The following is a 24862-nucleotide window of genomic DNA, read 5'->3' as shown; positions in this document are numbered from 1 at the left end:
CCTCCCTGCCCCAGCTACCTGTCAGCCATGGAGACCTCAAGTTTGTTTTATTCAATATCTATATAAATAAACCATTTGAATTAATAAAAAACAAAAACAAACTCGAAGTCAACAAGTGTCTAAAGTCCAACTGGGGTTGCCAGAACCCCTCCCCCCAACTGGAGGGGCCATAACTCAGGACCCCCATCCTGGAGATGGGGGGGCTATTGCTTTTGAGTTCAACCTGGTTCTGGAACAGGGTTGGGGACAACAAGGGAGAGGGTACAGGCTGGCTCCTGACCTCCCCATCCCCACCTGGCAGCCAGGGGCACCCAGGGGGTGGGGGGACCACCTGCTGTCCCCCTCCCTGGGAAGGCACAACGTGGTCTGTGCAGGTGGAACAGCTTCAAAACAACGTAAGAAAAACATCCAGAAAAACATCCTCCCTCAAAGCAAGCGGCCAGAACCCCACATCCCACCACCTCCTGGGGCAGGATGTGGCCCCAGCTTTGGAGGGGCTGGTTAAGGCATTGGCGGTGATGCCCCTGTGAGGGGGGGGCTGGAGCCCCTTCCCCTTATTACTTCTCCCGTGTCCACTTGATCATGGTCTCGGGTGAGCGGTAGAGGAAGATGAGCTTGGCGTAGAGCTCTTCCTCCAGCTCCAGCTCGCCCGTCTCCCGCACCAGGAAAATATCCTGGCACAGCTTCAGGATCCGATCCACACACGGCAGCTCCTCGAACATGATGGAGTGAGAGATCTCACTGAAGAACCCCCGCACGAACTTCCCAATCACCAGCACGATGGACACGTACAGCCCCATGACCCTGCAAGGGGGACACACATCCTGTATCCCTGAATCCCACCATCCCTTCCCTTCACACCCCACCCGCTGGTTGGAGCCCCCCAACACCCTCTGCCCCCTTCACATACCCATAGCCAGCCAGGAAGCCCAGGCTCGGGGGGCTGACTTTGTCGTTGAAGATGATCATGGGCAGGATGTTGCCATCCTCGGGGGGGGCGTCTTTCAGCCGCAGCACCCACCATTCCACAAAGTTGTCACTCCCTTGGCCCCTGCGCTCCCGTTTCAGCTGCACCTCCACATCCAGGTAGCTGTCGTGGCCATCTGGGGGGGTGACACCATCAGGGCACAGCCTGGCTGCTGTGCTCTCAAGGATGAGTTTTTGGGGGAGGACATGGTGGGACTCATGTCCTCCCCATCTTCAAGGGGGTGGCACCATCAGCAACCAGCACAGCTGCTGGTGTGTCCCCAGTGCTGACTTTTATTGGGAGGGGGAAATAGTGGGACTCATATCCAACCCATCTGCAGGGCAGTTGGCACCATCAGGGCACAGCATGGCCACTAGTGGGCACCCAGTGATGATTTTTTCAGTGGGGAGACTTGGTGGGACCCATGTCCTCCCTGTCTGCAGGGGGTGGCACTATCAGGGCAGAGCACAAGTGCTGGTGGGCACCCAATGATGAATTTTTTTAGGGCGAGGGCACACTGGGACTCATGTCCTCCCTGTCTTCAAGGGGGTGGCACCATCAGGGCACCGCACAGCAGCTGGTATGCCCCAGTGCTGATTCTTTTGGGGGGGTCATGGTGGCACCTACCTGGCAGGAGCTGCTCGACAGGTTCGGCGTCAACATCGTTGGGCGCCCGGACATATCTGGGGAACAGGTTGGCCAGTTGGCTGCAAGAAAGTGGGGTGAGGAGGGGGGGTTACACCATCCTGCCAAGCATGGGGGTCTGGTTCCCCCCCTCCCCAGGGGACACTCACACGGGGGCATCCCGGGTGCCCTCCAGCAGCTGGGCCAGCTGCAGGCGCTCGGGTGCACCAGGCACCAGGTCGGTGCTGTGCTTGTCAAAGGCGGTCTCCACCGTGCCCCCCTTGCCCAGATCCCTGTGGATAGTAGAGACTGAGTGTGTGTAGGGGGGATGCAGGCAGGGCTGGACCCCCCCTTGCTGTGCCAGCAGTACCTCTGGAAGGACCAGGAGAAGCGGACGGTGATGTCGGAGGAGCTATTCAGCAGCTCCTGCCGCATCTGCTCGCGGCTGGGGGGGCTGACGCTCCAGAGTGAGCCCGAGCTGCCCTCGATGCGGACGGTCACGATGTCCTCGTAGCCGTAGAGGGTGATGAACTGCATAGCCACCTGCCATGGGGGGGACACAGCTCAGCCCCACCATGGCATCTGCCAGCCCCCCAGGAAGCCAGTGGGATGGAGCAGGCAGGTTTTGGGATGGAGGGAGGATTTACCGGGTCATGGTCGAAATGCCGGGTGAGGTCTTCGTAGTCATCGGGGGTGAAGGGCTTAATGGATTGCTGCTGGGCGCTCATGGTGAACAGTGGCTAGGGGGGACAGGGGGCCATGAGCGGGGTAGGGGACCCCAGTGTCTCATCAGGGGACCCCCAGCACACCCCCTACGCATCCTCACCTCATACCCCCCCAGCTGGAGGGTGACAGTGACGTCAATGGGGTGGTTGACGATGCCCACCACAGAGCGCACCAGCGACATGAAGAGCAGGGGGAACCAGATGATGCACACGAGGAAGAGGATGATGAGGCCCCCCATGCCATACTTCACAACCTTCTTCTTCTTCTGCCCCTTGGGCTGGGGGTATTTCTAGGATGGGAAGGAGACAGCACACAGTGTTGAGAAGGCGTAGGGGGACCCCTAACAACAAGAGGCTTAGTGGGGGGCCCTTCCTGGCATAGGGGGGACTGTACCTTCTCAGTTTCACGGCTGCACTTGATGATGAAGATGTTGGCATAGATGTCCTCCACACACATCCAGTTGGAGAGAGACAGTGTGGTGTCCGTCCAGACCCAGTCCATCACAGCGCGCAGCTCCACCAGGAAGGGCACGAGGCGAAATCTGGGGGGAACACAGGGAGGGGAGGTGGTATGGCACCCTTGGGGTGCCTGGAGGTCCACGCAGCCCTGTGCCGTACCCCTGGAAGAGGAAGAGGTTGAGGTAGTTGTATTTCTTGGTAAGGAAGTTGCCCAGGATGCGGGTGGGGTAACCGCAGCGGATCTGGTAGGCCGACAGCGCAAAGTAGATGCACTTCACGAAGTACCATAACTGGGCCACCATGTTGAGGTTGAACAACCTGCAGGAGGGACATGTCACCCCTCAGCCACCTGTCCGGCCAGCCTGGGCCACCATGTGGGCTCGGGGACACAAAGGTGCCACCCAAGGACTACACTGTGCCATGGCAGGGCATCCTTAGGGGATTCTCAGTACCTTTCAGTGACGGCTGGCACGATAAAGAACATCCAGATGTGGATGCCAAAGACCAGGACAACCTGGAATATGAGCTTGCCCAGCACAGTTTTGCGGAGGTAGAGCGCGCGGTCGATGATCATGGTGGTGAACTGGAAGAGCAGCATGACCAGGAAAGCCTGCGGCACTTGGTTTTCTGACAGCGAGGAGGTGATGTCGGTGGCTGCCGTGTGTTTCTGAGATGCAGGAGAGGTCAGCATATGGTCAGGCCTCACCCTGCAGTGGGGGCTTGCCAGTCAGTGCCCTCCGGGACCCCTTGCTCACCCCAAAGGCCCAGAAGCCAAAGACGATGATGATGAAGTCGACCACGTCGACCAGGAACATGAAGGCGTAGACATCGGTGGCCGCGCGGTTCTCGGTGTGCAGAATGTCCTTGAAGAATTTGCGCACCGGCTGGTACATGCTCTGTGCTCTGCAGGGGACAGGGGACACAGGGGACACAGGGGACACAGGGAATGGTTGACAGGGGCTGCACCCCACATTCCCCACCCTAACCAGCGCCACTGGCACTCACGTGGTGAGGAAGAAGCACTTGACCCACAATCCAAATGCATTCAGCTTCCTCTGAGCATGGCTCTCTTCTGCCTCTCCCGTCTTCTCCCCAACCCCTGGAAGTGAGGCTAAGCATACAGAACAGTTAGGGTCCAGCAGGGCCACACTGTGGCGGTGCCAGCCTTGCCACCCTTGTGAGAGCAGGGAACTGGTGCTCCCTTCCTCTGGTGTCTTCCTCCCCTGAGTTGTTTTCTTCCTGCAGCGGAGCTCCATGGCCTCACTCCCCTCTTCCTGCTCCATGGCATCACCCTCCGACTCCAATCTCATGTTTGAGCCTGGTGCTCCTGGCTCTTCTGGAGCCTCCATCCCTTCCTCAGACACGATCAGCGGTGGGGGTGCTGCTTCCTCCCACTTCTCCTCTTCCTCTGCCCACTTCGCCTCCATCTTCATCTTGGATAAGGATTCCTCATCATAGTCCCACAACCCATAGCCCTGTGGAAGGACATGGTCAGGGGGATGGGTGTCCTGATGTCCCCCAGCCCCACACACCTCATCCCCCACTCGCAGCATTAATTCCCAAAAAGCAATGGTGGGAAACCACAGCAGAGACACCAAGCACCCACTGGTTCTCTTCAGAGCTCCCAGGACCACCTCCAGCTCCCACAAAACGCCCACCCACATGTTGCCCATGCCTCAGAGCTCACCTGCAGCAGGGAGCGATGGAAAAAGAGGGCCAGGAGCTGGAAGAGGTCATACTTGAGGTAGCGGGTGCTCTTCTCCAAGCCCAAGATGCGTGGTGGGAAGAAGGGCTTGCCCTCATTGCGCAGCAGTGTGGTGTAGCTGTTCCAGGGGAAGAACCCGAACTGGAAGAGGTATTTCACCAGCAGCATCACCTATGGGGATGCTGGGGTCAGTGGGTGGCAGTGGGGGGCCGGGTGGCATCATCCCCTCACCAGTCACCCCCTGCCCACCTCAGTGAAGACAATGGCAGTCATCCAGAAGCGCTTGGTGGGCCGGGGGATGGAGAGCATGGCCCAGAGGAAAATGAGGATGGGCAGAAAGAGGGAGATGATGGAGGCGGACACTATGTTGTTGAGGATGATGATGAAGTAGCAGACCAGCTCAGAGTGGGCGGTCACACAGTGGTACCCAGCCAGCAGCAGCTTCAGGAACCGGTTGTGGGACTGATAGAAAACCTCTGCCTCCTTCAGCGGTGAAGTCTTTGGCTTCCTGCAGGGTGCAGCAAACAGGCTGAGCCATCCCTGCCGCCCACCAGCCCCGTCCCCACTGTCCCCACTGTCCCCACATCCCCTGTACCTGATCAGGAGGAGCTCACTGGCCGTCCTCCTGCGGTTCAGGAGCACGGACAGGTGCTGCTGAGACCCAGTCACATCTTCTTGGGACCCCTCAGATATCACCTGCTCCTGGCTGCCCTCGGGGGGTACGAGCCCCACTGTCTGCGGCACTGCCAACTGCTCCCTTGGGGAGTCTCTCTGCACCTGTCTGGTAGCAGTGCCGTTTTGGGAGTCTGTAGTCAAAGACCTGCGTGGGCTCAGCTCCTCTGGGGGCCCCTCTGGTGGCCCCTCAGGCGGCTGCTCCGGCGGCTGCTCCAGCATCTGCTCCGGCATCTGCTCTGGCATCTGCTCCGGTGGCTGCTCCATGTACATGTCATCCAGGACCTCCTCGTTCATCTTCTGTCCCTGCAGTGGGCAGGGGGTTAGTGCCACCACAAGGCTGCCAACTCCCCGCCCCATGCCCTGGTGTCCCCCCTGTGCTCACAGAGGCCAGCCGCACAGCAATCGTATATCTCTCCACATATAGAATATTGAACATGTCCAGGTATTCCCGGGTGCAGTCCTCCATCCACTGCGTCAGCCCGTCCACCACGGCCTGGCACAGCAGCCACAGGAACCGCAGCATGTTCAGTGCCCGATGCAACACGTTGCTCTGCTCTGTCAGGGCAAAAAGAGGGGTGGAGCATCACTCGGTGTCCACTCAGACCACCCAGCATGCCCCTGCTCTGCAGTCCTGCTGCCCACCTGCAGACAGACCAGAACCTGTCACAGTCACTTCCTCCTCATGCTCAGGCTCTTCAGTCTCCAACTCTGCCTCTCTCCCTCCACGGTCCCCTGCAAGGGTCAGACCCCCAGGGAAGGGGTAGCAGTGACTTAACAGAAGACAGACATAATTTTTGGACCTCTCCCATTCATCATCCCACCCCTTGTTCCCCTACATCCACCTCAAAAACCAGTGTGGGTACCAAAGAAGCTGCACAGCTTGTGCTCAACCCCATGGCAGCCAGCAGAGAGTCCACACACACACTGGGAGCCCCACTGCCAGGACAAACAGCGGGCACCAGGCAGGGCTCTGGCCCCTCCAGCCCTCTTTTGGGGTGTCAGACCCACCTGCAGCACTCTCAGCAAGGGGTTGCTCTCGCCGTTCCTGCTGCCGTAGTACTGTCTTGGTGTTGGTCGTCATGGCCTGGTGGATGAGCTGGAGGGGGGACAGGGGCCATCAGCACCCCGTGGGCATGGCCAGCATCCCCAACCCAACCAGAGCCCTCCAGCCTTGCCCACCTGGAAGGGGCCCTGCCTCCCCGTCTGCAACTCCTCTGGCACTTCCTCCTCCTCCTCCTCGCTGTCCGACTCAAAGAGGTAGTATTCCCCAGAATGCAGCACTGCCGGGGTTGCATGGGGTGTCATGGTGTGGCCATGCTATGGCAGGGGTGTCACACCCATGCTGGACCCGCGGCCATGTCGCAGGGCTCTCTGCCCAGCACTGAGCTGAGGACACCCCTGGGGGGACCCCAAGTGGGGACATAACCAACTCAACTGCCACATCCCCAAGGCGGGACCCCTCCGTCACCAGCATTCGGAGGTGACTCCAAACCCAGCCTGGCACCCCCAGTCCAACACCCTGTTAGTAATGGGGAGCAGAGGAGCCATGGTTAGGGGTACACACACGGGGACAGGGGACATGCAGGGTGTCACCTTGCCCAAAGCACTGCCACCACCGCTCCCCACGGGTGTTAGTGGTCCCGGCAGGGGGACCTCACCGAGGTTATGGCCCCATTATGGCCCCGTGCCAGGGCAGTACCTCCGGCGTGGTCTAACCCTGGCCGCCACCACCGCTCCCTCTGCCAGAACGGGTCCGCCGGGGCACGGGGCGCTGTGGGATGGCAGATGGAGGGCTGAGAACGGCCACACTCGATGCACCCACCCCAGGTGTGGGGGGGAAGCCGAGGGACAGGGAGAGGGTCACCACAATGCTCCATGAGGCTCCACCAGGATGGGGGTCAGCGATGGGTCACAGTCCCCCTGTGTGCCCAGAGAGGGGTTGGAGACACAGGAGGGACCCCCTGGCTCTCACCTGTCCCAGCCTCATCCTGTTCCTCAGTGGTGCTACGGGACAGCTGCTCCTGCCGGTACTTGTCCTGCTTGGCTCGGATCCGCTTCATCCTGGAGGCAGAGGATGCTGTGGAGCCTGCTGTCCGAACCCCCCCAGAGGCACCCCCACATACACAGAGGTGCCCCAAAGCATTCGTGGCTGCAGGGAGGGGGGTCCCAGTGCCCCCCAAAAGCCACTCACTGCCGCTTCAGCTGGGCCAGTGACTTCCTCTCGGCTCTTAGGTGGGCATGTAGGTTCTTCGTGATGCTGGCCTGGAACAGCACAACACCCCTGTGGGGACAGGGATGGTGGGAGGGTCAGGGGAGTACTTTGGCACCTGCAGGGACCCTCCAGGACCCCAACACCACCTGGAAGGCTGCATGGTAGAGGCCCTGAGGTCCCACAGGACGTGCACGTAGTAGCTGCTGAGGAAAATACGCCGCTGGACCAGGAGGAAGAAGAAGCAGATGCTATCCAAGATGATTCCTGCCTCCTCCACAGGCAGTGAGCAGTCAAGGTCCTTGCCCATCTCCTTGGCTGGCAGGTAGAGGTGCAGGCAGGTCAGGCAGCAGCCCAAAACCACACCCCCAAGGCCACTAGACCCCCCCAGACCAGCAGCTCACGGTCGTAGTAGCCCGTGACGGTGCAGACGAGGCTGAAGAGCTGGATCACCCAGCAGAAGCTGTTCTGCATCTGCTGCACGAAGACGCAGGAGAGGAGCTGCAGGGAGAGAGGGTCCACATGGGGTTTGTCACCACCTGTCCCCTCCCCAGGGGACACCCCAGGTGACTCCAAGGAGCCCACAGCGGGGACAACAACTCACCGACAGCATGTTTTTGGAGATGATGACTGTGATGTTGTAGAGGATGAGGCAGTCCCAGACCACCAGGCGGGGTCGGGTCGGCTTGCACAGCATGGCTGTGCCGAAGAGGAGGAGGTAGAAGCAGGCCAGCAGGTAGCCGAGGCCAAAGAGGCTGATGCGGTTGGACCCGGTGATGAAGACCACCACCAGCACGAACCAGAAGAGATGGCGAAAGATCACCACCTTCACCATGTCCAGGTAGCACCTGCGGGATGGGGCACTCAGAGCATGGGCTCTGTCCCCTCCATGCTTCAGCCATGGGGTGGTCCTGTCCCAGCACTGGGGGCGAGGGCTTCCCTGCCCCAAGGGGGTCCCAGTCTCATCCTAGGAGATCCCAGCCCAGCAGCTCCTACTGCCTGAGGGTCCCATCCATCCTGTCCATACCCTAAGGAGCCCTATTTCAGGGTGGAGGTCCCATCCTGGTGGCAGTCTCATTCTGTCCATACCCCAAAGGGTCTCATCCCAGGGGAGGTCCTATCCTATCTATACCCCAAGGGGTCCCATCCCAGGGTGGGTTCTCATTCCCAGCCCACGAGGGCTGCCACCCCGGGTTGGGGTGCTGTGCCGCAGGCACCCACCGGCAGAGGAGGAAGTTCTCCGTGGGGTTGTAGGGGTCCTTCTCGTGGTCGAACCGCTCCTCGTTGTCTCCTGCTGCCTCCTGCCACGCCTTAGAGCGCTCGGCCTCGAACACGCGCCACTGCTGCGCCGCACACAGCAGCAGCAAGAAGTCGTCTGCGGGCACACAGCTCAGGCTGGGGGGCTCCCCAGAATGCTGGCACCCACCAAGCTCTTCCCCAAGGAATGGGGCACCCCAGGCCACTCCTCCCCAGGACTTGGGGTTCATTGTCTTCCCCATGCCAGTGTAATTTTCCCCAGGCTCTGCCCCCTCTGGGGTGTGGCTTCAATCCAACTCCTCACATAGGGGTGTGGAGCTCTCCAGGCCCCTCCTTCTCTCCAAAAGAGCGTGTGGCTCCAACACACTCCTCCCCAAAAGGGACACGAATCTCCCATAGCTCCTCCCAAATGGGGGTGGGTACTGTTTAAGCCCCACCTCCAAGAGGGGTAGACTCTTCAAGCTCCTCACACCCTTACTGCCTGTTCTTCCATCCCCTGGAAGCAGGATGGGTCCCCTATAGTGGCTGGGGGTGCTCCAGGGGCACTGGGGTGCCAAGGGCTGGTGTAGAGGGACAGGGCACCCTGCAGGGAGGGGGCTGCCAGGACTGGAGTAGGGCGACAGGGCAATCCACATGCAGAAGATTCCCAAAGGCTAGGGGGATACTCACTGATGAGATTGGTGGATTTGGGAGGCATGACGAAGTCAGGCAGGAAGAGCCACTTGATGAGCGCCGAGTTCATGGGGACGTTCAATCGCCATGGATAGTCTGGGGGGCAGCAGGAACACTTATGCCAGCCACCTCCTCCAACCCCTTCACAGGCTCCCCACACATGGACCACACCTCCCTGAGCCCCAGAAAGGCCCCCTGTGCCCCTTACCCATGCAGAGGGCAGGTGGCATGCCCACGCACAGCAGGTACTGGTAGAGGAAGAAGATGACGAGGAAGAGGCAGTACTTGGGCCAGAGTCGGGCGATGGCTGCCCGGCGCCGCAGTGTCATCATGACCACGAGCCAACAGCCGTGCAGGATCACCAGAAAGTTCATCCGCTGCCCGATTACGGTCACCATCATCAGGAAGCAGACCTGGGGGACAAGGGGGTGCAGAGGCTCAGCATCGGGGTGCAGTGAGCAGTGGGACCCCCCCTAGTGCCCTGCTCCCACCTCCAAGCCAAACTTGTAGTAGAAGTAGTTGACTAAGTATTTGGCACATGAGACGAGGTTCCGGTCGCGGTCTAATTTCTTGCCCGTGTTGGTGTTCCTGCCTGTGTCCTTCTCCCTGTCTGTGTCCCTGCCCATGTCCCTGTCTGTGTCCATGTCCGTGTCCCTGCCCCTGTCCGTGTCCCTGCCCATGTCCGTGTCCCTGCCCCTGTCTGTGTCCCTGTCCCTGTCCGTGCCCCCGCCTGTGTCCATGTCCCTGCCCGTGTTCATGTCCTTGTCCTTGTCCTTGTTCTCGTTCGACTCTGGCACCGGGAAGATGGTCTCTGTGATGGGAATCGTCTCACAGTGCTGCACACGGTGGTACTGCTGGCGCCGGTACACCACTGCCTCGAACACCAGCAGCAGCAGCACCTGGAGGTGGTTCTGGAGGAAGAGGGAATGTTCAGGACCATGGTGTGGCACCAGGCTTCCCCCCCAGCCAGTCCTCCTAAAAGGGGATGTTTGGGACTGTGACATGAAGCCAGCCACCCTTAGGTGGTCATCCCAGAGGGGATGCTCAGGGCCACAGTGTGCCACCAAGAATCCCCCCAGGTGGTCCCCACGGAAGGGATGCTCAAGACCATGGCATCACACCAGGCATCCTCCCCAGGCAGTCCCCACAATGTCCTCGTGCCCACCTTGACATATCCGAGGTTGGGGAACCCCTTCCGGACACCAAACCAGTTGGCAGGATCCACGGGGCCACGGTACAGTGTGGAGTTATCCATCTCCTCCCGACTCAGGTTGGTGGCATTGAGCAGGGGCTGCAAATGGGAGCACCCTGGGTATCAGATCCCACCTCCAGCAAGGAAACCTCCTTGTGCTGCCACAAGCACCCCAAGAACCAGCACCCGGGGCACCTGAGTGCAGTTGCTGGAGTACTCGCGGGGCTCAACGATCTCAAGCTGGTAGAGCATCTTGCAGACGATGATGATGCAGGTCCAGATGGTGGAGAGGCACGAGGCCATGCGGCGGAAGCGGCAGTAGGGCATGGCGAGGGTCCACAGCAGCACCAGCAGGAAGTTCATCACCGAGACCTGGGGCAGCGGCCATGTCAGCACCCCAGGGTGCCCGGCCGAGCCCCCCAACCCAGCACCTTGAGTGGTACCTCCTCCAGGGCCACCCAGACGGTGTAAAGAGCCACCAGCTTGAGGATGTGCAGCTCCAGCAGACGCCTCACAAAGACCTCCACGTGAGTCAGCATGTTCGAGAAGGTCTGGCCCAGCACGGCCAGGCGCTCCAGAACCAGCTTCCATTTGTTGGTTGCTGTGGGGACACAAACCCTCGTGGACACCCCCACAGCCACTCAAGCCCAGACGACACCCCAACCCATCCCTCTATCCTTCCTTGCTGGCAGAACATCCCAATCCATTCCCACAATCTCCCATACTTGGAACACACTCCAATGCTGCATCCCCCAGCCAGTTCCTGGCTCAGAGGACATCCCTGTATCCTTCCAGACTTGGAGGAGACCCCCATAAATCCCTGCACCCCCCAAGTCCCATCCTGGCTTGCAGATCACCCTAATCCATCCCCATACCCTCCCAGCTCCTTTCTGGCTTGCAGGATGCCCCAACCTATCCGTGCTTCCCTCCTGCCCCATCCTGGTTTGCAGGACACCTCCATACCCTCCCAGCCCCTTCTTAGCTCAGAGGACATCCCAGTCCACCCTCATACCCTCCCAGACTTGAAGAAGATCCCAGTCCATCCCCATACACTCCTAGCTTCTTCCTGACTTGGAGGATGCTCCAATCCATTCTCACATTCCTCCTAGCCTCTTCCTGTTTCAGAAGACATCCCAATCTATCCCCATACCCTGCAAGCCTGTTCCTGGCTTGGAGGATTCCTCAATCCATCTCTGTACACTCCCACACTTGGATGTCATCCTAAATCCATCTCCCTACCCTCCCAGCTTCTTCCTGTCTTGGAGAACACCCCTTCCCACCCTGTCCCCCACCCCTGCCCTGTACCCAGTGACTCCCTGGAGATGCTGGTCCTGGCACCCTTGGAATCAGCGGCAGGCCGTCTCACTCGGCTCTTCGTCAGCCTGCAGGAAGGAGGGCTCAGAGCAGAGACAGAGGGCTTGGGGTGCAGGGGTGTCACCCAGCAGAGGGTCCTACCCAGGGATGGAGAAGATTGACACACTGGGCTGGTGAGCCTGCTGCAGGTCGGTGATGTACATGAAGCGCTCGTGGAAGTAATGGAGCTGGAGGATGCAGGCCAGGAGGAAGAAGCCCAGGATGAGGATGTTGTAGAAGAGCTCGGAGACACTGAACTGCTCCAAGCCCATGTCCTTCAGCCTGGATGAGGAAGGGAGGGTCAACACGGGGCTTCATCCATCCCACCCTGCACAGGCATCAAGCCCCCAATGTCAGGGCTCAACCTCAGCCTGCTCCATGCCTCAGTTTCCTCATGTGCAACTCATCCCTTAGCCATGCCCTGGTGCCACCACAGGGCTAGTGCCAGCAGGGATCCCACGGTGGGTCAGGGACACTCACTGGTTATCAGTGAGGCCCGTCAGGTTCCTCCAGTACATGGGGAAGTCCTCAAACTGATAGGTGTAGCTGGCGATGAGCACCAGCATGGTGTACGCCACCACCAGCCACCAGAAGCCCTTCAGCACCTTGCGCCACAGGCTGTAGTACACCTGCAGGGACAGACACATCAGTGGGGCCACCCTGGGGCTGGCCATGGGCCCCCAGGGGTCCCCAGTCCCCCTACCTGGAAGAGGATGAGGCAGAGGAGGAAGAGGAGCATGTAGACAATCTTGTAGACGACAAGGCGGCCGATGAAGCTCACTACGATGAACATGCCGCCACAGACACAGATCCAGAACTTGGCAAAGAAATTCAGCAGCACAGACCCCAGCGTCTGCAGCATGTCCCGCGCATGGCTGACTTCTGCAGGACATGGAGGGGGCTGCAGGAGCCGGGCAGGGGGCACCTGTGTTCCCCCCACACCTGTGGCTGCCCAGCCTGGCATGGTGGCCCTCCATGGGGTGACACCAGGAGGCCTCACCTGACTCTGCGAGGGACATCTTCGGGACCTTGGTGGTCAAGGGCCTCTTTAGCACCTTCTCCTCAATGAACTGCCGCAGCAGTGGCCAGAAGGGGAGGATGAGCAGGAGCTGTGGGGACAGGCGGTGAGCAGCGACAGCTGGGCACTGGCAGGGACAGGGACTGGGGACAGCACCGTGCTTACCTTTGCCCCCAGGACAAAGAAGGGATTTCTGTGGTGCATCAGCCCCAGCTGATGAAGACTCATGAAGCCAGCATAGGTGGGCAGCTCATGGACCAGGTCCATGGACCACACATAGTTCAGGCTGCACAGAGCAATGCCGTAGAGGAGAATGAAGGGCGAGCAGAGCATGGCAAAGTTCCGGCGGTCCCGCACCGTCCAGATGAGGCACGACCACAGCAGCAGCACAAAGGTCAGCCAGCTGTGGTAGGTGATGCTCCACACCTGCGGGCAGGAAGGATGCAGGCTCAGCCCAGGAGGTACCTTCCATGTCCATGTCCCCTCCCCATGTCCGTATTCCCTCCCAGTCCGTTACCAGCATGGAGATGAGGGCACAGATGTAGCTCTGTCTCATGATGAAAAAGGTCAGGATGCGCAGGGGCAGCCACTGCATTGTACGCCTCCTGCCTGGCATGGGGAAAGGGACTGTGAAGGAACCCTGGCTGCAAGCAGGGTCTGGGGAGGGGGAGGTTGTGGGGTCAGGCTTACATTGTCGGGAGTTCATGATGTGGACTGTGCAGTTCTCAGTGTCGACGTTCGGCCCCTCAGAGACGGAGGACAACATGGGCTGGGGGGCAGAGAGAGCTCAGAGCCCACCCTGGCACCTCCAGAGCACCACACACCCAGTCCCTGCCAGCTTGGGCATTGCTGGAGGGGCACAGCCCCCCAGACCCACCTCGGTGACCTCAGCCATGCCGCTGGTGTCCCCAGCAACGCCACCCGTGTCCTCAGCCGTGCCACCGGTGAGCTCAGCAATGCCACCAGTGTCCTCAGCCACGTTGTCAGTGTCCTCAGCCATGCTGTCAGTGTCCCTGGGCCAATTCTCCAGCTCCAACTGCACCCTGCCCGGCAGCTCAGGCCACGACATGGCTCTCTGCAAGGGGTAGGTGCCAGCTCAGGGCACCCCACTGCCATCCCCCTGCCAAGGCACCCCACATGCAGGCACCCCACTGCCATCCCCCTGCCAAGGCACCCCACATGCAGGCACCCCACTGCCCCCCAACTCCCCTCCATTGTCAGGGCTGGGGCAGTCACAGCAGGACATGCTGGGCATTATCAGCATCACGGGTACGGGGTCCAGCTCACCGAGGAGTATCGCCAGCGCAGCTTCACCACGGTGGCCGCAGCGTAGCAGAGCAGGAGCAGGACGCCGGGGTTGGCGTAGACAGGCCAGGGGTGGCTGGTGTTGAGCTGCAGAGTGTTGGGCTGGGAGCAGTTGTGGTAAAGGATGATGTCCTTGAAGCCAAACACTCTGTGGGGACAGAGAAGGCGGCCTTACCCCCCACCATGAGCCAGGGTCCTATCTTGGCACTGGCATAGCACGTGGCTCAACCGGGGCGGCACAGGGACTCATGGCACAGCTCCATCTCCATGGACTCACCGTGCCCAGATGGTGGAAGGCGGGAAGATCTTCTGGATAAAGGGTGTCTGGTAGACATAGAGGCAGAGGAGGTGGCTGGAGCTGTAGACCCCGACAAGGACGTAGAGGATGTTGAAGGCCTGGCGGCTGGTGGGGAGGTGACAGGCCCACCACAGGCACAGCCCCAAGAAGAACAGGTAGTAGATGCTGGAGGAGGCGGAGGGCAGGATGATCCCTGGGGAGCGGTGCCCCATGGGCAGTCAGTGCACAGCCCAGCATCCCCCTGGACCAAGCAGCATCCCACTGGGCTGAGCATCCCCCCTTGGACCAAGCACCCTCCCACCTTGGATCAAGCATCCTCTCACCCTGGACCAAGCATCTCCTCCCTCCTGGACTGAGCTTTCCCCCTTGGATTGTAAATCCTTCCCACTTGGACTGTGCATCCTCCCTCCTTGGACCAAGTATCTCTCCCTCAGACCAAGCATCCCTCTGTCCATGGACCGAGCTTTCCCCCTTGGACTGAATATCCTTCCCCAATGGACCAAGCATCCCTGCCTCTAAGACCCATCACAACCCTCTTGCATTGAGTGTCCCCACTTTAGACCAAGCATCCCTCCCCTGGACCAAGGTCTCCCCTCTGGACAGAGCATCTTCCCCCCCCTCCCCCCCCCCCCCCCCCCCTTGGACTGCATATCCCCCCCAGCAGCACATCCCTGGAGGACCCCCACCTCACCACGTGCCCCCCCAATCCTGCACCCACCCGCCAAGGCCAGCAGCAGGTTGGCCAGTCCCTTCCCGGCCTCCCAGAGCAGCCAGTGAGCCTTCAACAACAGCCGGTTGCCCAGTGGCCGGGGTGCGTGGGCCGCGCATCTGTGCCGACCCGCATTCACTTCCCTCTGCAAGACAAGGGTGGTGTGAGCTCCAGGACCTGATCCCAGGATGTTCCTCAGTTTCCCCACTCGAGGGAGGGCAGGGGAGGGGTGGCCGGGAGGGCAGGCACAGTGCCCAGCACCTGGCCATGTTTATCTCATCAGCCGCCTAGAAAGTGCCTCCAAAGGGCGGCTGTTTTTCTTGGCACTGGAACCCAGGTTCCCAGCACTGAGCTTTTTTCCAGCCTGCCTCCCGTGCTGGCCAGAGCCTCACAGCAAAGGCATCCATGCTCCAGTTACAGCCCGGCATGGCCAGAACCAGGCACCATAGCCTGGAGCAGCAAGAGCACCCCAAAATGGGGCAGAGCACCCAAGGGTGTTCACTGCGCTGAGGGAGGGTCATTGGGGTTGTGCCCACCTGCGTAACCTTGAGAGCCTGGGTGCCACGAGCACAGCATCCCTGTGACCTGCTGGCATTGCCAGGCAGGGCTGGCACAGCACAGCACCCAGCCCTGCACTAGCAAGCTCAAACTGGGTGTCAGCACCCCATAACTGCCCATCCCACAGTCACAGCTGTTTGGTGTGATCCCTACGGCAACACCGGAGCAAACACGGGCACTCCTCCACAGCTGAGTCATCCCAGCCCATACAAGGTGCCATGATGGCTGAGCCTTCACTATGGCCAAACCTGCCCCAAACTGGGTCCCCAGCCACCAGGGATGCCCCCATGCCAAGCCCCCGTGTCCCAGGCTGTGCCCAGGGGAAGAGTCAAGGACCAGCTGCTGTGCCCCAGGGAGGAGACAGGGCCCAGGGATCAGCCACGGGGAGGCTGGTGGGAGCCAGTGGGATGTCCCAGTGGCACTGGGGTTGGCTCTCACCAGCTCAGGGAAGCCCAGGAACTCCGGTCTCTGGTTGTAGGGGGCAGGGTTGGTCTTGGGCATGAGGCGGTACAGGCACAAGGAGATGACTGAGATCAGCAGGATGCCAACATCAGGTGCCAGAAGACGCACTACGTTGGGAATGTCGCTCGAATAGAGCCTGGAGGGGGAGAGTGGAGCAGGGGAGGGCTCAGAGGTGGCACCCCCACTATTGCCAACCCTCAGGTGCCCACCACCGGGGTACCTTTACCTTGTAACCCCAATGTGCTGAAAAAGGACCTCCTCCCAGGAGCTGCCTGCAGGGAAGAAGGGAGGGGCACTGAGACCTTGCGTGGGCTCCAAGCCCACCCAGAGCACCCACCCCATGGGGAGAACACCTCACATCCATGGGGGTGCAGGCCAGGGTCTGTGCCCAGTGCAGTGGGCACTCAGCAGGCCCCTTGGAATGGCACAGGATGTGCCCAGAGCTGGGCACATGTATGGGACCCTGCAGAGTCTCATCAGCCCCTGAGCACCCAGCAGGATGGGGTCCCACATGTCACCAGCTCGAGGGTTCAGCCCCAGAGCACCACGGGGAGCAGCGATATGGGTGGCTGAGGGTGGGCATAGGCATCCCCGTACTCACAGTTGGGCTCCCGCAGCCAAGTCCAAGAAGGAATTGTGTACAGGCCTATCTGGAAAACCAAGTGAGCAAGGACGAAGAGGCTGCTGGTTGCCAGCAGACATTTGAGGATGCATCCAGCACGACCTGCAAGACATGGGCAACCTGTCACACATGGCCTGAGGTGGCCCCAGAGACACCAGTATCCCCAGTAGAGACTCAGCACCCTCGGGAAGAGGTGGTAAGAGTGCCCTGTGCCCAGAGATGCCAGAGGTCTGCCCCAGGAACAGGGTCCCACCAGGGCTTTGATCACCTCACCATGCACCCAACACAGCCCAAGAGCACCCTGAGAGCATTACTGGGGAAACTGAGGCATGGGGTGGTGCAGGGAGCCAAAGCCCAGGGCCACCCTCCCTCCCCTGTCCCTGCAGCACCCAGCTGGCACCAGGCGCTTCCCTGGCCCCGCTGTACAGGGATCACATTCAGATGCAGTCAGCATCCCCTTTCCTGGTGGAAGGTCCTATTAGGGGGCTCCAGGGGGTCCCCCACACTCTGAGTCCTGTCAGACCTTCCACCAGCTGCAGCCATGCCCCCATCCCACCCGGCTCCCTGGGCCATGTGCCCATTTTCCTGACCGTGGGCAGGCAGTGAGCCCACTACAGCTGTAAGCCGGCCGGGGGCGGCCCCGGGCCAACAGCTTTCCCTCCCGCCTGTTTTTTCCTGTAAATCCAGGCGAAGGCTTTCGGCAGCGCCGGGATCCAGGGCCCTGTGAGCCCATGAAATATTCAGAGGGTAAAGCTTTTAGCTGTGGCCATGCCAGGCGCTGGGGGCAGGTGTTAGAGCCTGGCACGGCAGGGATACGGGCACCCAGTGCCCACCTGCACCCACTGTGACAGAGGGGCTGCTCATGGTGTACCCACCTGGCAGGCACTGCCCAGCCCTGAGGTTTTTAGGTTAATAAGGCTCCAAACTGGCCATTTCAGGAGAGCTATTAATATCCACACTGGGTTATAATTAACGGAGTGAGGCTCCACGCAGAGAAACCACAGGGCAGGAGGGCAGGTGCCCACTGGAGGGGGGCTGGCAGGCCCCCTGCTGCCCACCCCATCCTGCTCACTCCTTGCACCCCATGATGAGCCCCTTACCTGTGGCAGAGCCCCGTTTGGGTCCTGGAAACCAGGGCAGGATCAGCAGAAAGAGCAGGTACACCAGGGAGAGGACATTGAAGCGGAATATGCAGGCTGGGGGCAGAGGGACAGGGTTAGGGATAGGGATGTGATGTGGGGAGGGCTCCCTGCTGCACCCCCCTGCCCTGGGGATCCCCAAAAGAGAGGCAGCCCAAAATGGCAGGTGATTCTGGGGTAATTCCAGGTAGGACAGGGGGTCGAGTTCCCCCCAGGGATGCTGATGGGAAAAGAGGGACACAGGCTGGATCACTCCCGGTGACCCACATGGGTGGCACAGAGAGGGGGGACACCAAAAGTCCCAAATATGTGGGGACTAGATCCATGACCAAAATCTGCTGTGTTTCCACATCGTTCCCACAAAACCACACTTTAAAGGAACCCCTGCAGCCAGGCTGGGACCCACACCCATGATCCCCCCCCAGGGCTGGCACAGCCCTGCACCTGCACCCAGCCCCACTCTGGGTGTGCCACCAGCTCGGCACCTTCCCCCTCACTTATTTTTAGACCTAAATTACAGCTTGTTTGGAGGAATGAAACCGTCGGAGGAGCCGGGTCAAGCCAGCGCCCTGCGGAGCTGCCGCCAGTGACAGGAACAGGGATGGGGACAGGGATAGCACAGAGGGGACATGGCGGGGCAGCTGCCACCCCGGCTGGGACAGAGCATTCCTGTCACTGCATGAACAGTGACAGACACCAGCACATGCACCAGCATGAGCTGGGAGCATCCACAGGGCAAGCACAAGGCCACGGTGATGGGCACCCACCAAATGAGTGCCTGGCTGGAGAGGGGGAGAGTCACGGGGGGCTGAGCTATGTCACTGTTGCCCCTGCTCCAGGCAGTCCCAGGGCATCCCTCCATCCCCTGTCCCTCAAACCACAGGGACACATCCCTGCACTCCCACCCAGCAGCAGATGAACCCCACTCTGGGTAGCGAAATCCCTCTGAAACACCAGGGAGGGGACAGTCACAGGGAACCAGTGCTGGGGACCGACTCTGAGCAGCCAGGGCAAGGACCTGCTCCCCTTGGCACCTCACTTGGGGAGGGCCCAGAGGACAGCCCCTGGTCCGTGAGACTGGAGGGGTGAGGGGAGGCCGGCTGGTCGCCAGGGACGTGCTCAGCGCCACAGCCCGGCACGGCCCTTCCTGTGTTTACGAGGTTTCAGTGGGACAACACATCCTGAGGTGGGGAACAGCACCACTGGGGGGGACACGGTGCAGCCCCCTGTGAGCTGCCCAGCACCCCAGGCCATCCTCAGAGGGTGCAGGGGCAGTGGGAGGGAGCACCCAGGAATGCACTCAGTACACGTCCCACACAGCACCCAGTGGGGCTAAAACTGGTCCCTGTTCCTGCAATGGGGTCTCCATCTGTCCCCAGTGCCAGGAAGTGCAGCCAGACCACGAGCAGGGTTGGGGGGCACAGGAAGCCCAGGGTGGGGGCACCAGGACCGTCACCCACCAGCCACCTCCCCACAGTGACCCCAGGACGTGTCACCTCCTGCACGCTGCTGAGGGTTGCTGGCTGTGTTTCGGCACACCATGATCTCATGGAGCAAATATTCCCCTTCCCGCGCCAACGGGGCCGAGAGGAGCCTTCCCGGCACGGGGGCGAGACGCTGCTCCAGCTTCCGTGGGAGCCAGTCAGGCTCCACTTCGCCACTGGCACCCACATCCCAGCACCCACCCATCCCAGTGCCCACCTTTTGGGTGAACCAGCCCCACCGTGAGCTCCCAGCCCAGCCATGGACAAGTCACAGGTGCTGGCAGCACAGAGGGCACCACAGAGCCCTGCTGGCATTGCTGGAGGTCCCACAGAGAACAGGGATTGCGGGCTCCGTGGGGAGACCCACAGGCATTGCTGAGCACCAGGGGAGCACACATATGCTGACCCACTTTTTTGGTGCCACCAGCACACACGAGCAGTTCACCCTCCACCCCAGCTCAAGGCATCACCAGGAAAGCTCCTGGCAGGGTGGCCAGCTTCAACTAGGGATCAAGAATGAAAAAGAGAGGGGAAAACAGGTGGTTACTGTGCCACCCCAGCATGGCACAGCCTGGTTTGGGAGCACCCACGGTGCCTAGCTTGGCACTCTCAGAGCTGCACCGGGGCGTGCCGTGCCGGTGGCGCGTGGGTGCTCTGTCCTACAGTCGGAGGGAACCGGTTCCCCGCAGTGCTGACAGTGGGAAAGTGCCGGCACAGGGAGAAAAACCAGTTTGGCATGTGGGGAGAGTGTGGTGGGGAGACCAAACCTGCCCTCCTGCACCCACCATCCCCACGAGGAGTGCTGGGTGGGTGGGTGCAGTGCCATGGCACCCACCATTCCCCTCCCTGTGCAAGCAGCACCCTAACCCACAACACCTCGGGGTCTCACTGGGGCCTGCATCGAGAATATGCCTTGTATCCCAAGCCAGTTATCCTGGATTGGTGCCCCAAATTCCCCCTCACAATCCCAGGAGCATCCGGATCAGCTCCCATGGAGTTCACCAGCAGCGCTGGCAGCACATGAAATATTAATGATATAAATCAGCCGGGAGGAGGATAAATCACAGAGCCGGGGAGCTGGCTGAGATGTGCCAGGGTTCATCCACGCCAGCCTTTAATTTCCCCGTGGGAGGGGAAGGGGGTCATTGGGAACCCCAGAGATCCATCAACAAGATGGGGGCAGCCAGGAAGAATCGGTGCCAGAGTCTTTCCCATTCCACTGGGAAGGGCGGCTGTGCCAGAGGACTGGGGTTTGACATAGCGCCTTCCCTGCAAACCAGGTGCCATCCTGCACCCACCCAGCTTCCAGGATCGATCCATTCTCAACTGGATGGGGAAGGGGGCTCCCCAGACCCACCCCAGTGCTGGCAGAGCCCCACACACCAGCCTTGCACCATCACTGGTGTGCTCACAGCACTTGGCACCGGCGCAGCCGCTGCTCTGTGGGGACCTGCTGCCACTTGGGATTAATTAGAAGAGCTCTTTAATTCCCTGCCCTGCTCATTGACATGAGTCCGTTACCAGCTGCCGGAGCTGGGCAGCTCTGCCAAGCTGCCTCCCAGTTAACCTGCCCCAACTGGGGTGCCCAGGTTGCCTGACAGGGTCTCCAGGGTGTCACTTTGCACCAAGGACCCCCCACTCTTCACCCACCCGCTGGCTGCAAACCAGAGGCAGGGTGATAAATCTCAGCCACAGAGCCTTTCCCCATCCCAAAATCCCATCAGTCCCAAAGCAGCGAGCTCCTGGGCTGGCAGAGCCAGCCACCAGCACATTCCCAGCCCCAACTCTGTCTTCTCCTTCCGGGAAGAGGGAACAGCCCCACCGGTTCACCCGCCGTATCCTGTTTTTGTGGAAAGTTAATCCCAATCCCACCAGCTCCCGGCCCTGCTCCCCAGGGATGCTGCAGGAGATGCCCCAGGCTCCGGGCTGTGTGCCAGTGGGTACCACAGCTGCCAGTCTGGGAAATCCCAGCACCAGCCAGGAGCTCGTGCTATGGGACAGGGAATGTAGTGGCTTGGGTAACAGGTGCCACCCCAGTGCCAGGGGACACTTTTTTCCCCCATGCTATGGTTGCAGCCCTTGGGACCCCCAGAGCCATGGGTTCAGCACTGGGACATCCGTGTACATATAAGGACCCACATTCCCATCGCACAAGGACATTCCCAGATGCACCATAATATTCCCCATGGGGCCATGAAGGTGTCTGCCATATGGCAGTGCCAAGCAGTGTCCAAACCCTGCTCTCCTCACCCAGGGGGGCCCTCTGCACCCCTGGAGAGCCCCCCACGGTGTCAGCCACCTCAGAGGGGCTGTGGGGGGCTCAGTCATGGGGAGATAGGCACCCTGGGCAGGCAGGAGCTGGCCCTGTGCCTCCATCCCATCCCCCTCCACCCGGGGAGGAAGCAGCAGTTATTGCTCTTGGAGACAGTGGTGGCTTTGCTTTTTTTTTTTAGAGAGTTTTTTTTCCTCCTCTATTTTATTTCCCTTCGTTTTATAAAAAGCACCTGACCGCAGGAGGCAGCTGCCTGCAGCCCACACACCCACTGGCACCCGGCTGGGCACCGGACCCTGCGGCATCCAGGACCCCCAGGGACCCCCCAGCATCCTGGCTGGGCAAGGGCGGGGCTGTGTCCTCACATCAGGACCCCCAGTTCGAGGGGCACTGCAGCCCCAGGGAGGGGGGTGCCACCCTCACCCATCGCTTCTGTCCAAGCACCACTGAACCACAGATCAGCATGGCCAGGACTGTCACCCAGCCTAGGGGTGCCTGGTCCCCCCACCTGTAGGCTGTGCCCCCCCTCCAATGGCTCTGAGCACTCCAGAATCCCACTAGGCAGGATGGAGCCAAGGCGGGGATACAGCCCCTGGCGTGGCTGGGACCCCCACCATAGGGGTCTGTGCCTGTGCCAGCTGTGGGAAGTGGGGGGACTGCCATGGCCACCCCAGGTCACGCCGTGGGGCCCAACTCCTGCCTCTCCAATTGCCCCGAGCTGGCTGGGAGCTGCAAACAAACATCCTCCGGACGTTTGGGAAGAGCCTAATTGCCAGGGAAGGAAGGGCTGCAGGCGGGTCCTGCTCCAGGGCTCTTGCTCCCACCCAGGTGCAGCGGGATGAGCCACATTCCCCCCGTGCCTCAGTTTCCCACGGGTGCAGGTGCGAGAGCCCCCAGACCCTGCTGAGTCACCCCATTTTCCCAAGTGGCTGGAGCAGAAGGGAGTCCCCGCCCAAGTGGGGCCCCAAATTTAAACAAGCCACCTACAAGCCCATCAGGGAGACATCAAGACCACCAATATCCCCAGTTGTGGGAGACAGGTTGTCCCCAGTATGTCCTGTGCCGGAGTGGGGTGAAGAGCCAAGCAAGTCTGGCATGATCTGGGGCCAAATCAGCATTATTGGGAAATGAGGGCCCCATGAGAGGCTGCGCCCAGAGGCCACGTGTCACCCTGGGCACCCATGGGATGCACCCGGCAGCTCCTGCGCCCCGGCCCAGCTGTTGCACCCCCTGTCCAGGGAGTACAGCCCCTTCTTCCCAACCCTGTTTGTGGGCTGGGTTATAATTAACCTCCTCACATCCTGCACGATGCTCTGAGTCACTGCCCCAGCAAACCAAAGAAAAAGCAGCTTTTTCAAGAGTCACTGACTTCCTCTGCCAGCGCGGCTTTGCCCTGCACCGGCAGCACAGCCGGCACCCCAAAACCCGGCTCTGCTGCCCAAAACACAGCCGGGAACAGGGCTGCTCGGCTGTGAGCACATCCCTCTCTCCAGGTGACACTACCCCGAAAGTCATACTAAGGCTACCCCACAAGCCATGCCAGGACTTCCCAGGGTTCAGACCCCTGGTGTAGGTTGTGTGATCCTGGTGTTGGTGGCAGCCGGACCCAGCCTGTGCCCGGCACAAGGAGCCCGTTGAACAATCCTGTTTATAGAGAGGTTTTTCCTTTGCCTCTACGCAAACGGAGAGTCCCCGAAGCGGCTCCGGAGCAGCGGGGGTTCAAAGAGCCAATTCTTGTCCTGCGCGTCCCGGGACATGGGGATTTTCCAGGCCGGTGGCCAGCCGGTTGCCTCGGTGGGTGGCACATCTGCCATCAAAGGCCAGCCGTGCCTGGAAGGGGCCGGTGGCAGCTTGGGGACCAGTGGGGGCTGGGGTGGGCACCTTGCTCCCCAGGATGTACCCGGGCACAGAGATGGGATGGGTGCCAGCTGCCCCTCCGGCATCGCCCACCCTAGGCCCTCAGCACCCTCCTCACCCCCGCCTTGCAACCACAGCAGATCGAGTGGGGTGACACGGCAGTGCTCAAACTGGGTCACTTCGCCCCCAGCGGGTGCCCAGTGACAGGGCAGGGGGGGGACAACACACACGACACACACGCACCTCTCCTCCCCACCAGCCCTGGGAAAGTCTCAGCGTTACCCGAGAGTCGTCTCGGTCACACGAGTGGGGGGGACACAGGGTGATCACCCCGTGGGGGCACAGCACCACCCCCCCGTCCGTCCACCGACCCCCCGGAGTCACCGGTGGCTCCTCCCGGGTCGGCTTCTCCCCACCCCCCGGGGCTTCATAGATGGAGGGATCCAGTCGCCCCTCAGTTCATGCGCGGGGGGAACTTCCCCCGCCGCCAGTTCCACGCGCGGGGGGGGCCCCCGCACCTCTCGGTTCACGCATGGGGAGGAACTTCCCGCGCCCCTCAGTCCACGCGTGGGGGGGACCCCTGCACCCCGCAGTCACCGGCGAGCGGCCGCAGCAGCCGGTACAGCCGCGGGCTCACGCGTGGGGGGACCCCCGCGCCACCCGCTCCACGCGCGGAAGGACCCGCCACGTTCTCGCACTGGAGGGATCCCCTCGCCACCCGGTTCACGCGTGGGGGGATCTCCTCGCCACGAGGTTCACGTGTGGGAGAGACTCCCGCGTCGCGCGCGGGGGGTCCCGCCCGGTTCACACCGCGGGATCTTCTCGCCACCCGCTCCACTTGCGGGGCGACCCAGCCGCTCCACGCCCGGGGGGCATCCTCCCGCCACCCGCTCCACGTTTGGGGGGGGGCCCCCCGCGCCCCGCACTCACCGGCGAGCAGGGAGAGCGGCAGCACCAGCCAGTAGAGCCCCGCTAAAAACACCCGCAGCTGCATCCCGTCCGGCGGTGGCGGCGGCGGGGGACCGGCCCGAGCCGCTCCGAGCCGTTCCGCCCCGCCGGGGCTGGGCAGGCCCCGCTGCCCGGTGCCGCTGCCCGGTCCCGCGGCGCTCCGAGGCGCAGGCCCCGCCCCCCCCCCCCCCCCCCCCCCCCCCCCCCCCCCCGCGGGGCCGGCGCGGCCCCAGCGCCCCCCGCCGGCACCGCGCCCGCCACTGCTGACACGAGTGGGCCGCGCTCAGCACCGGCCCCGCTGCCTCAATATCAAGCTAAAAAAAAAAATAATAAAAAAAAGCTGATGTGTTTC

General features: G+C 61.4%; 1 protein-coding gene across 2 annotated transcripts; it reads right to left on the bottom strand.

The window, feature by feature from the left end:
- Positions 1 to 28: 28 nt before the first annotated feature.
- On the bottom strand, positions 29 to 24593 carry PIEZO1 (piezo type mechanosensitive ion channel component 1). Of its 2 annotated transcripts, XM_027646853.1 has the most exons (49): positions 24493 to 24593; positions 17911 to 18006; positions 16790 to 16912; positions 16415 to 16460; positions 16165 to 16324; positions 15178 to 15313; positions 14439 to 14652; positions 14144 to 14309; positions 13734 to 13931; positions 13547 to 13625; positions 13374 to 13465; positions 13022 to 13282; positions 12839 to 12947; positions 12542 to 12720; positions 12319 to 12467; positions 11941 to 12120; positions 11791 to 11867; positions 10929 to 11086; positions 10681 to 10857; positions 10459 to 10584; positions 9785 to 10204; positions 9502 to 9706; positions 9291 to 9389; positions 8586 to 8739; positions 7969 to 8212; positions 7769 to 7865; positions 7514 to 7682; positions 7347 to 7436; positions 7128 to 7216; positions 6855 to 6926; positions 6335 to 6435; positions 6164 to 6251; positions 5798 to 5887; positions 5538 to 5710; positions 5076 to 5458; positions 4730 to 4988; positions 4463 to 4651; positions 3781 to 4250; positions 3531 to 3678; positions 3228 to 3442; positions 2935 to 3093; positions 2711 to 2858; positions 2418 to 2606; positions 2239 to 2331; positions 1962 to 2134; positions 1762 to 1884; positions 1595 to 1674; positions 911 to 1103; positions 29 to 804 (listed from the first exon to the last, which is right to left on the bottom strand). In XM_027646853.1, the coding sequence occupies exons 1-49, from the start codon at positions 24554 to 24556 to the stop codon at positions 558 to 560; spliced, it is 7950 nt and encodes a 2649-aa protein (XP_027502654.1). In that variant the 5' UTR covers positions 24557 to 24593; the 3' UTR covers positions 29 to 557. The 2 variants fall into 2 exon arrangements, with proteins under 2 accessions (XP_027502654.1, XP_027502656.1); XM_027646855.1 differs by lacking the exon at positions 6855 to 6926.
- Between the last annotated feature and the right edge of the window lie 269 nt (positions 24594 to 24862).

Source organism: Corapipo altera, unplaced genomic scaffold (assembly GCF_003945725.1).
Source record: "Corapipo altera isolate COAL_440 unplaced genomic scaffold, ASM394572v1 62, whole genome shotgun sequence".
Lineage (NCBI taxonomy): Eukaryota > Metazoa > Chordata > Aves > Passeriformes > Pipridae > Corapipo > Corapipo altera.
The sequence above is the reverse complement of the archived record's forward strand: the minus strand, read 5'-3'. Positions and strand labels throughout refer to the sequence as shown.

What these genes read in the sequence shown, in the direction of transcription:
- PIEZO1 (XM_027646853.1), bottom strand. Translation starts at nt 24,556, where the DNA reads ATGCAGCTGCGGGTGTTTTTAGCGGGGCTCTACTGGCTGGTGCTGCCG. An exon ending in ACAGGATGAGGCTGGGACAG is followed by an intron (nt 6,927 to 7,127) that starts GTGAGAGCCAGG and finishes GCCATCCCACAG; the next exon opens with CGCCCCGTGCCCCGGCGGAC. An exon ending in TTCTCCTGGTCCTTCCAGAG is followed by an intron (nt 1,885 to 1,961) that starts GTACTGCTGGCA and finishes TACTATCCACAG; the next exon opens with GGATCTGGGCAAGGGGGGCA.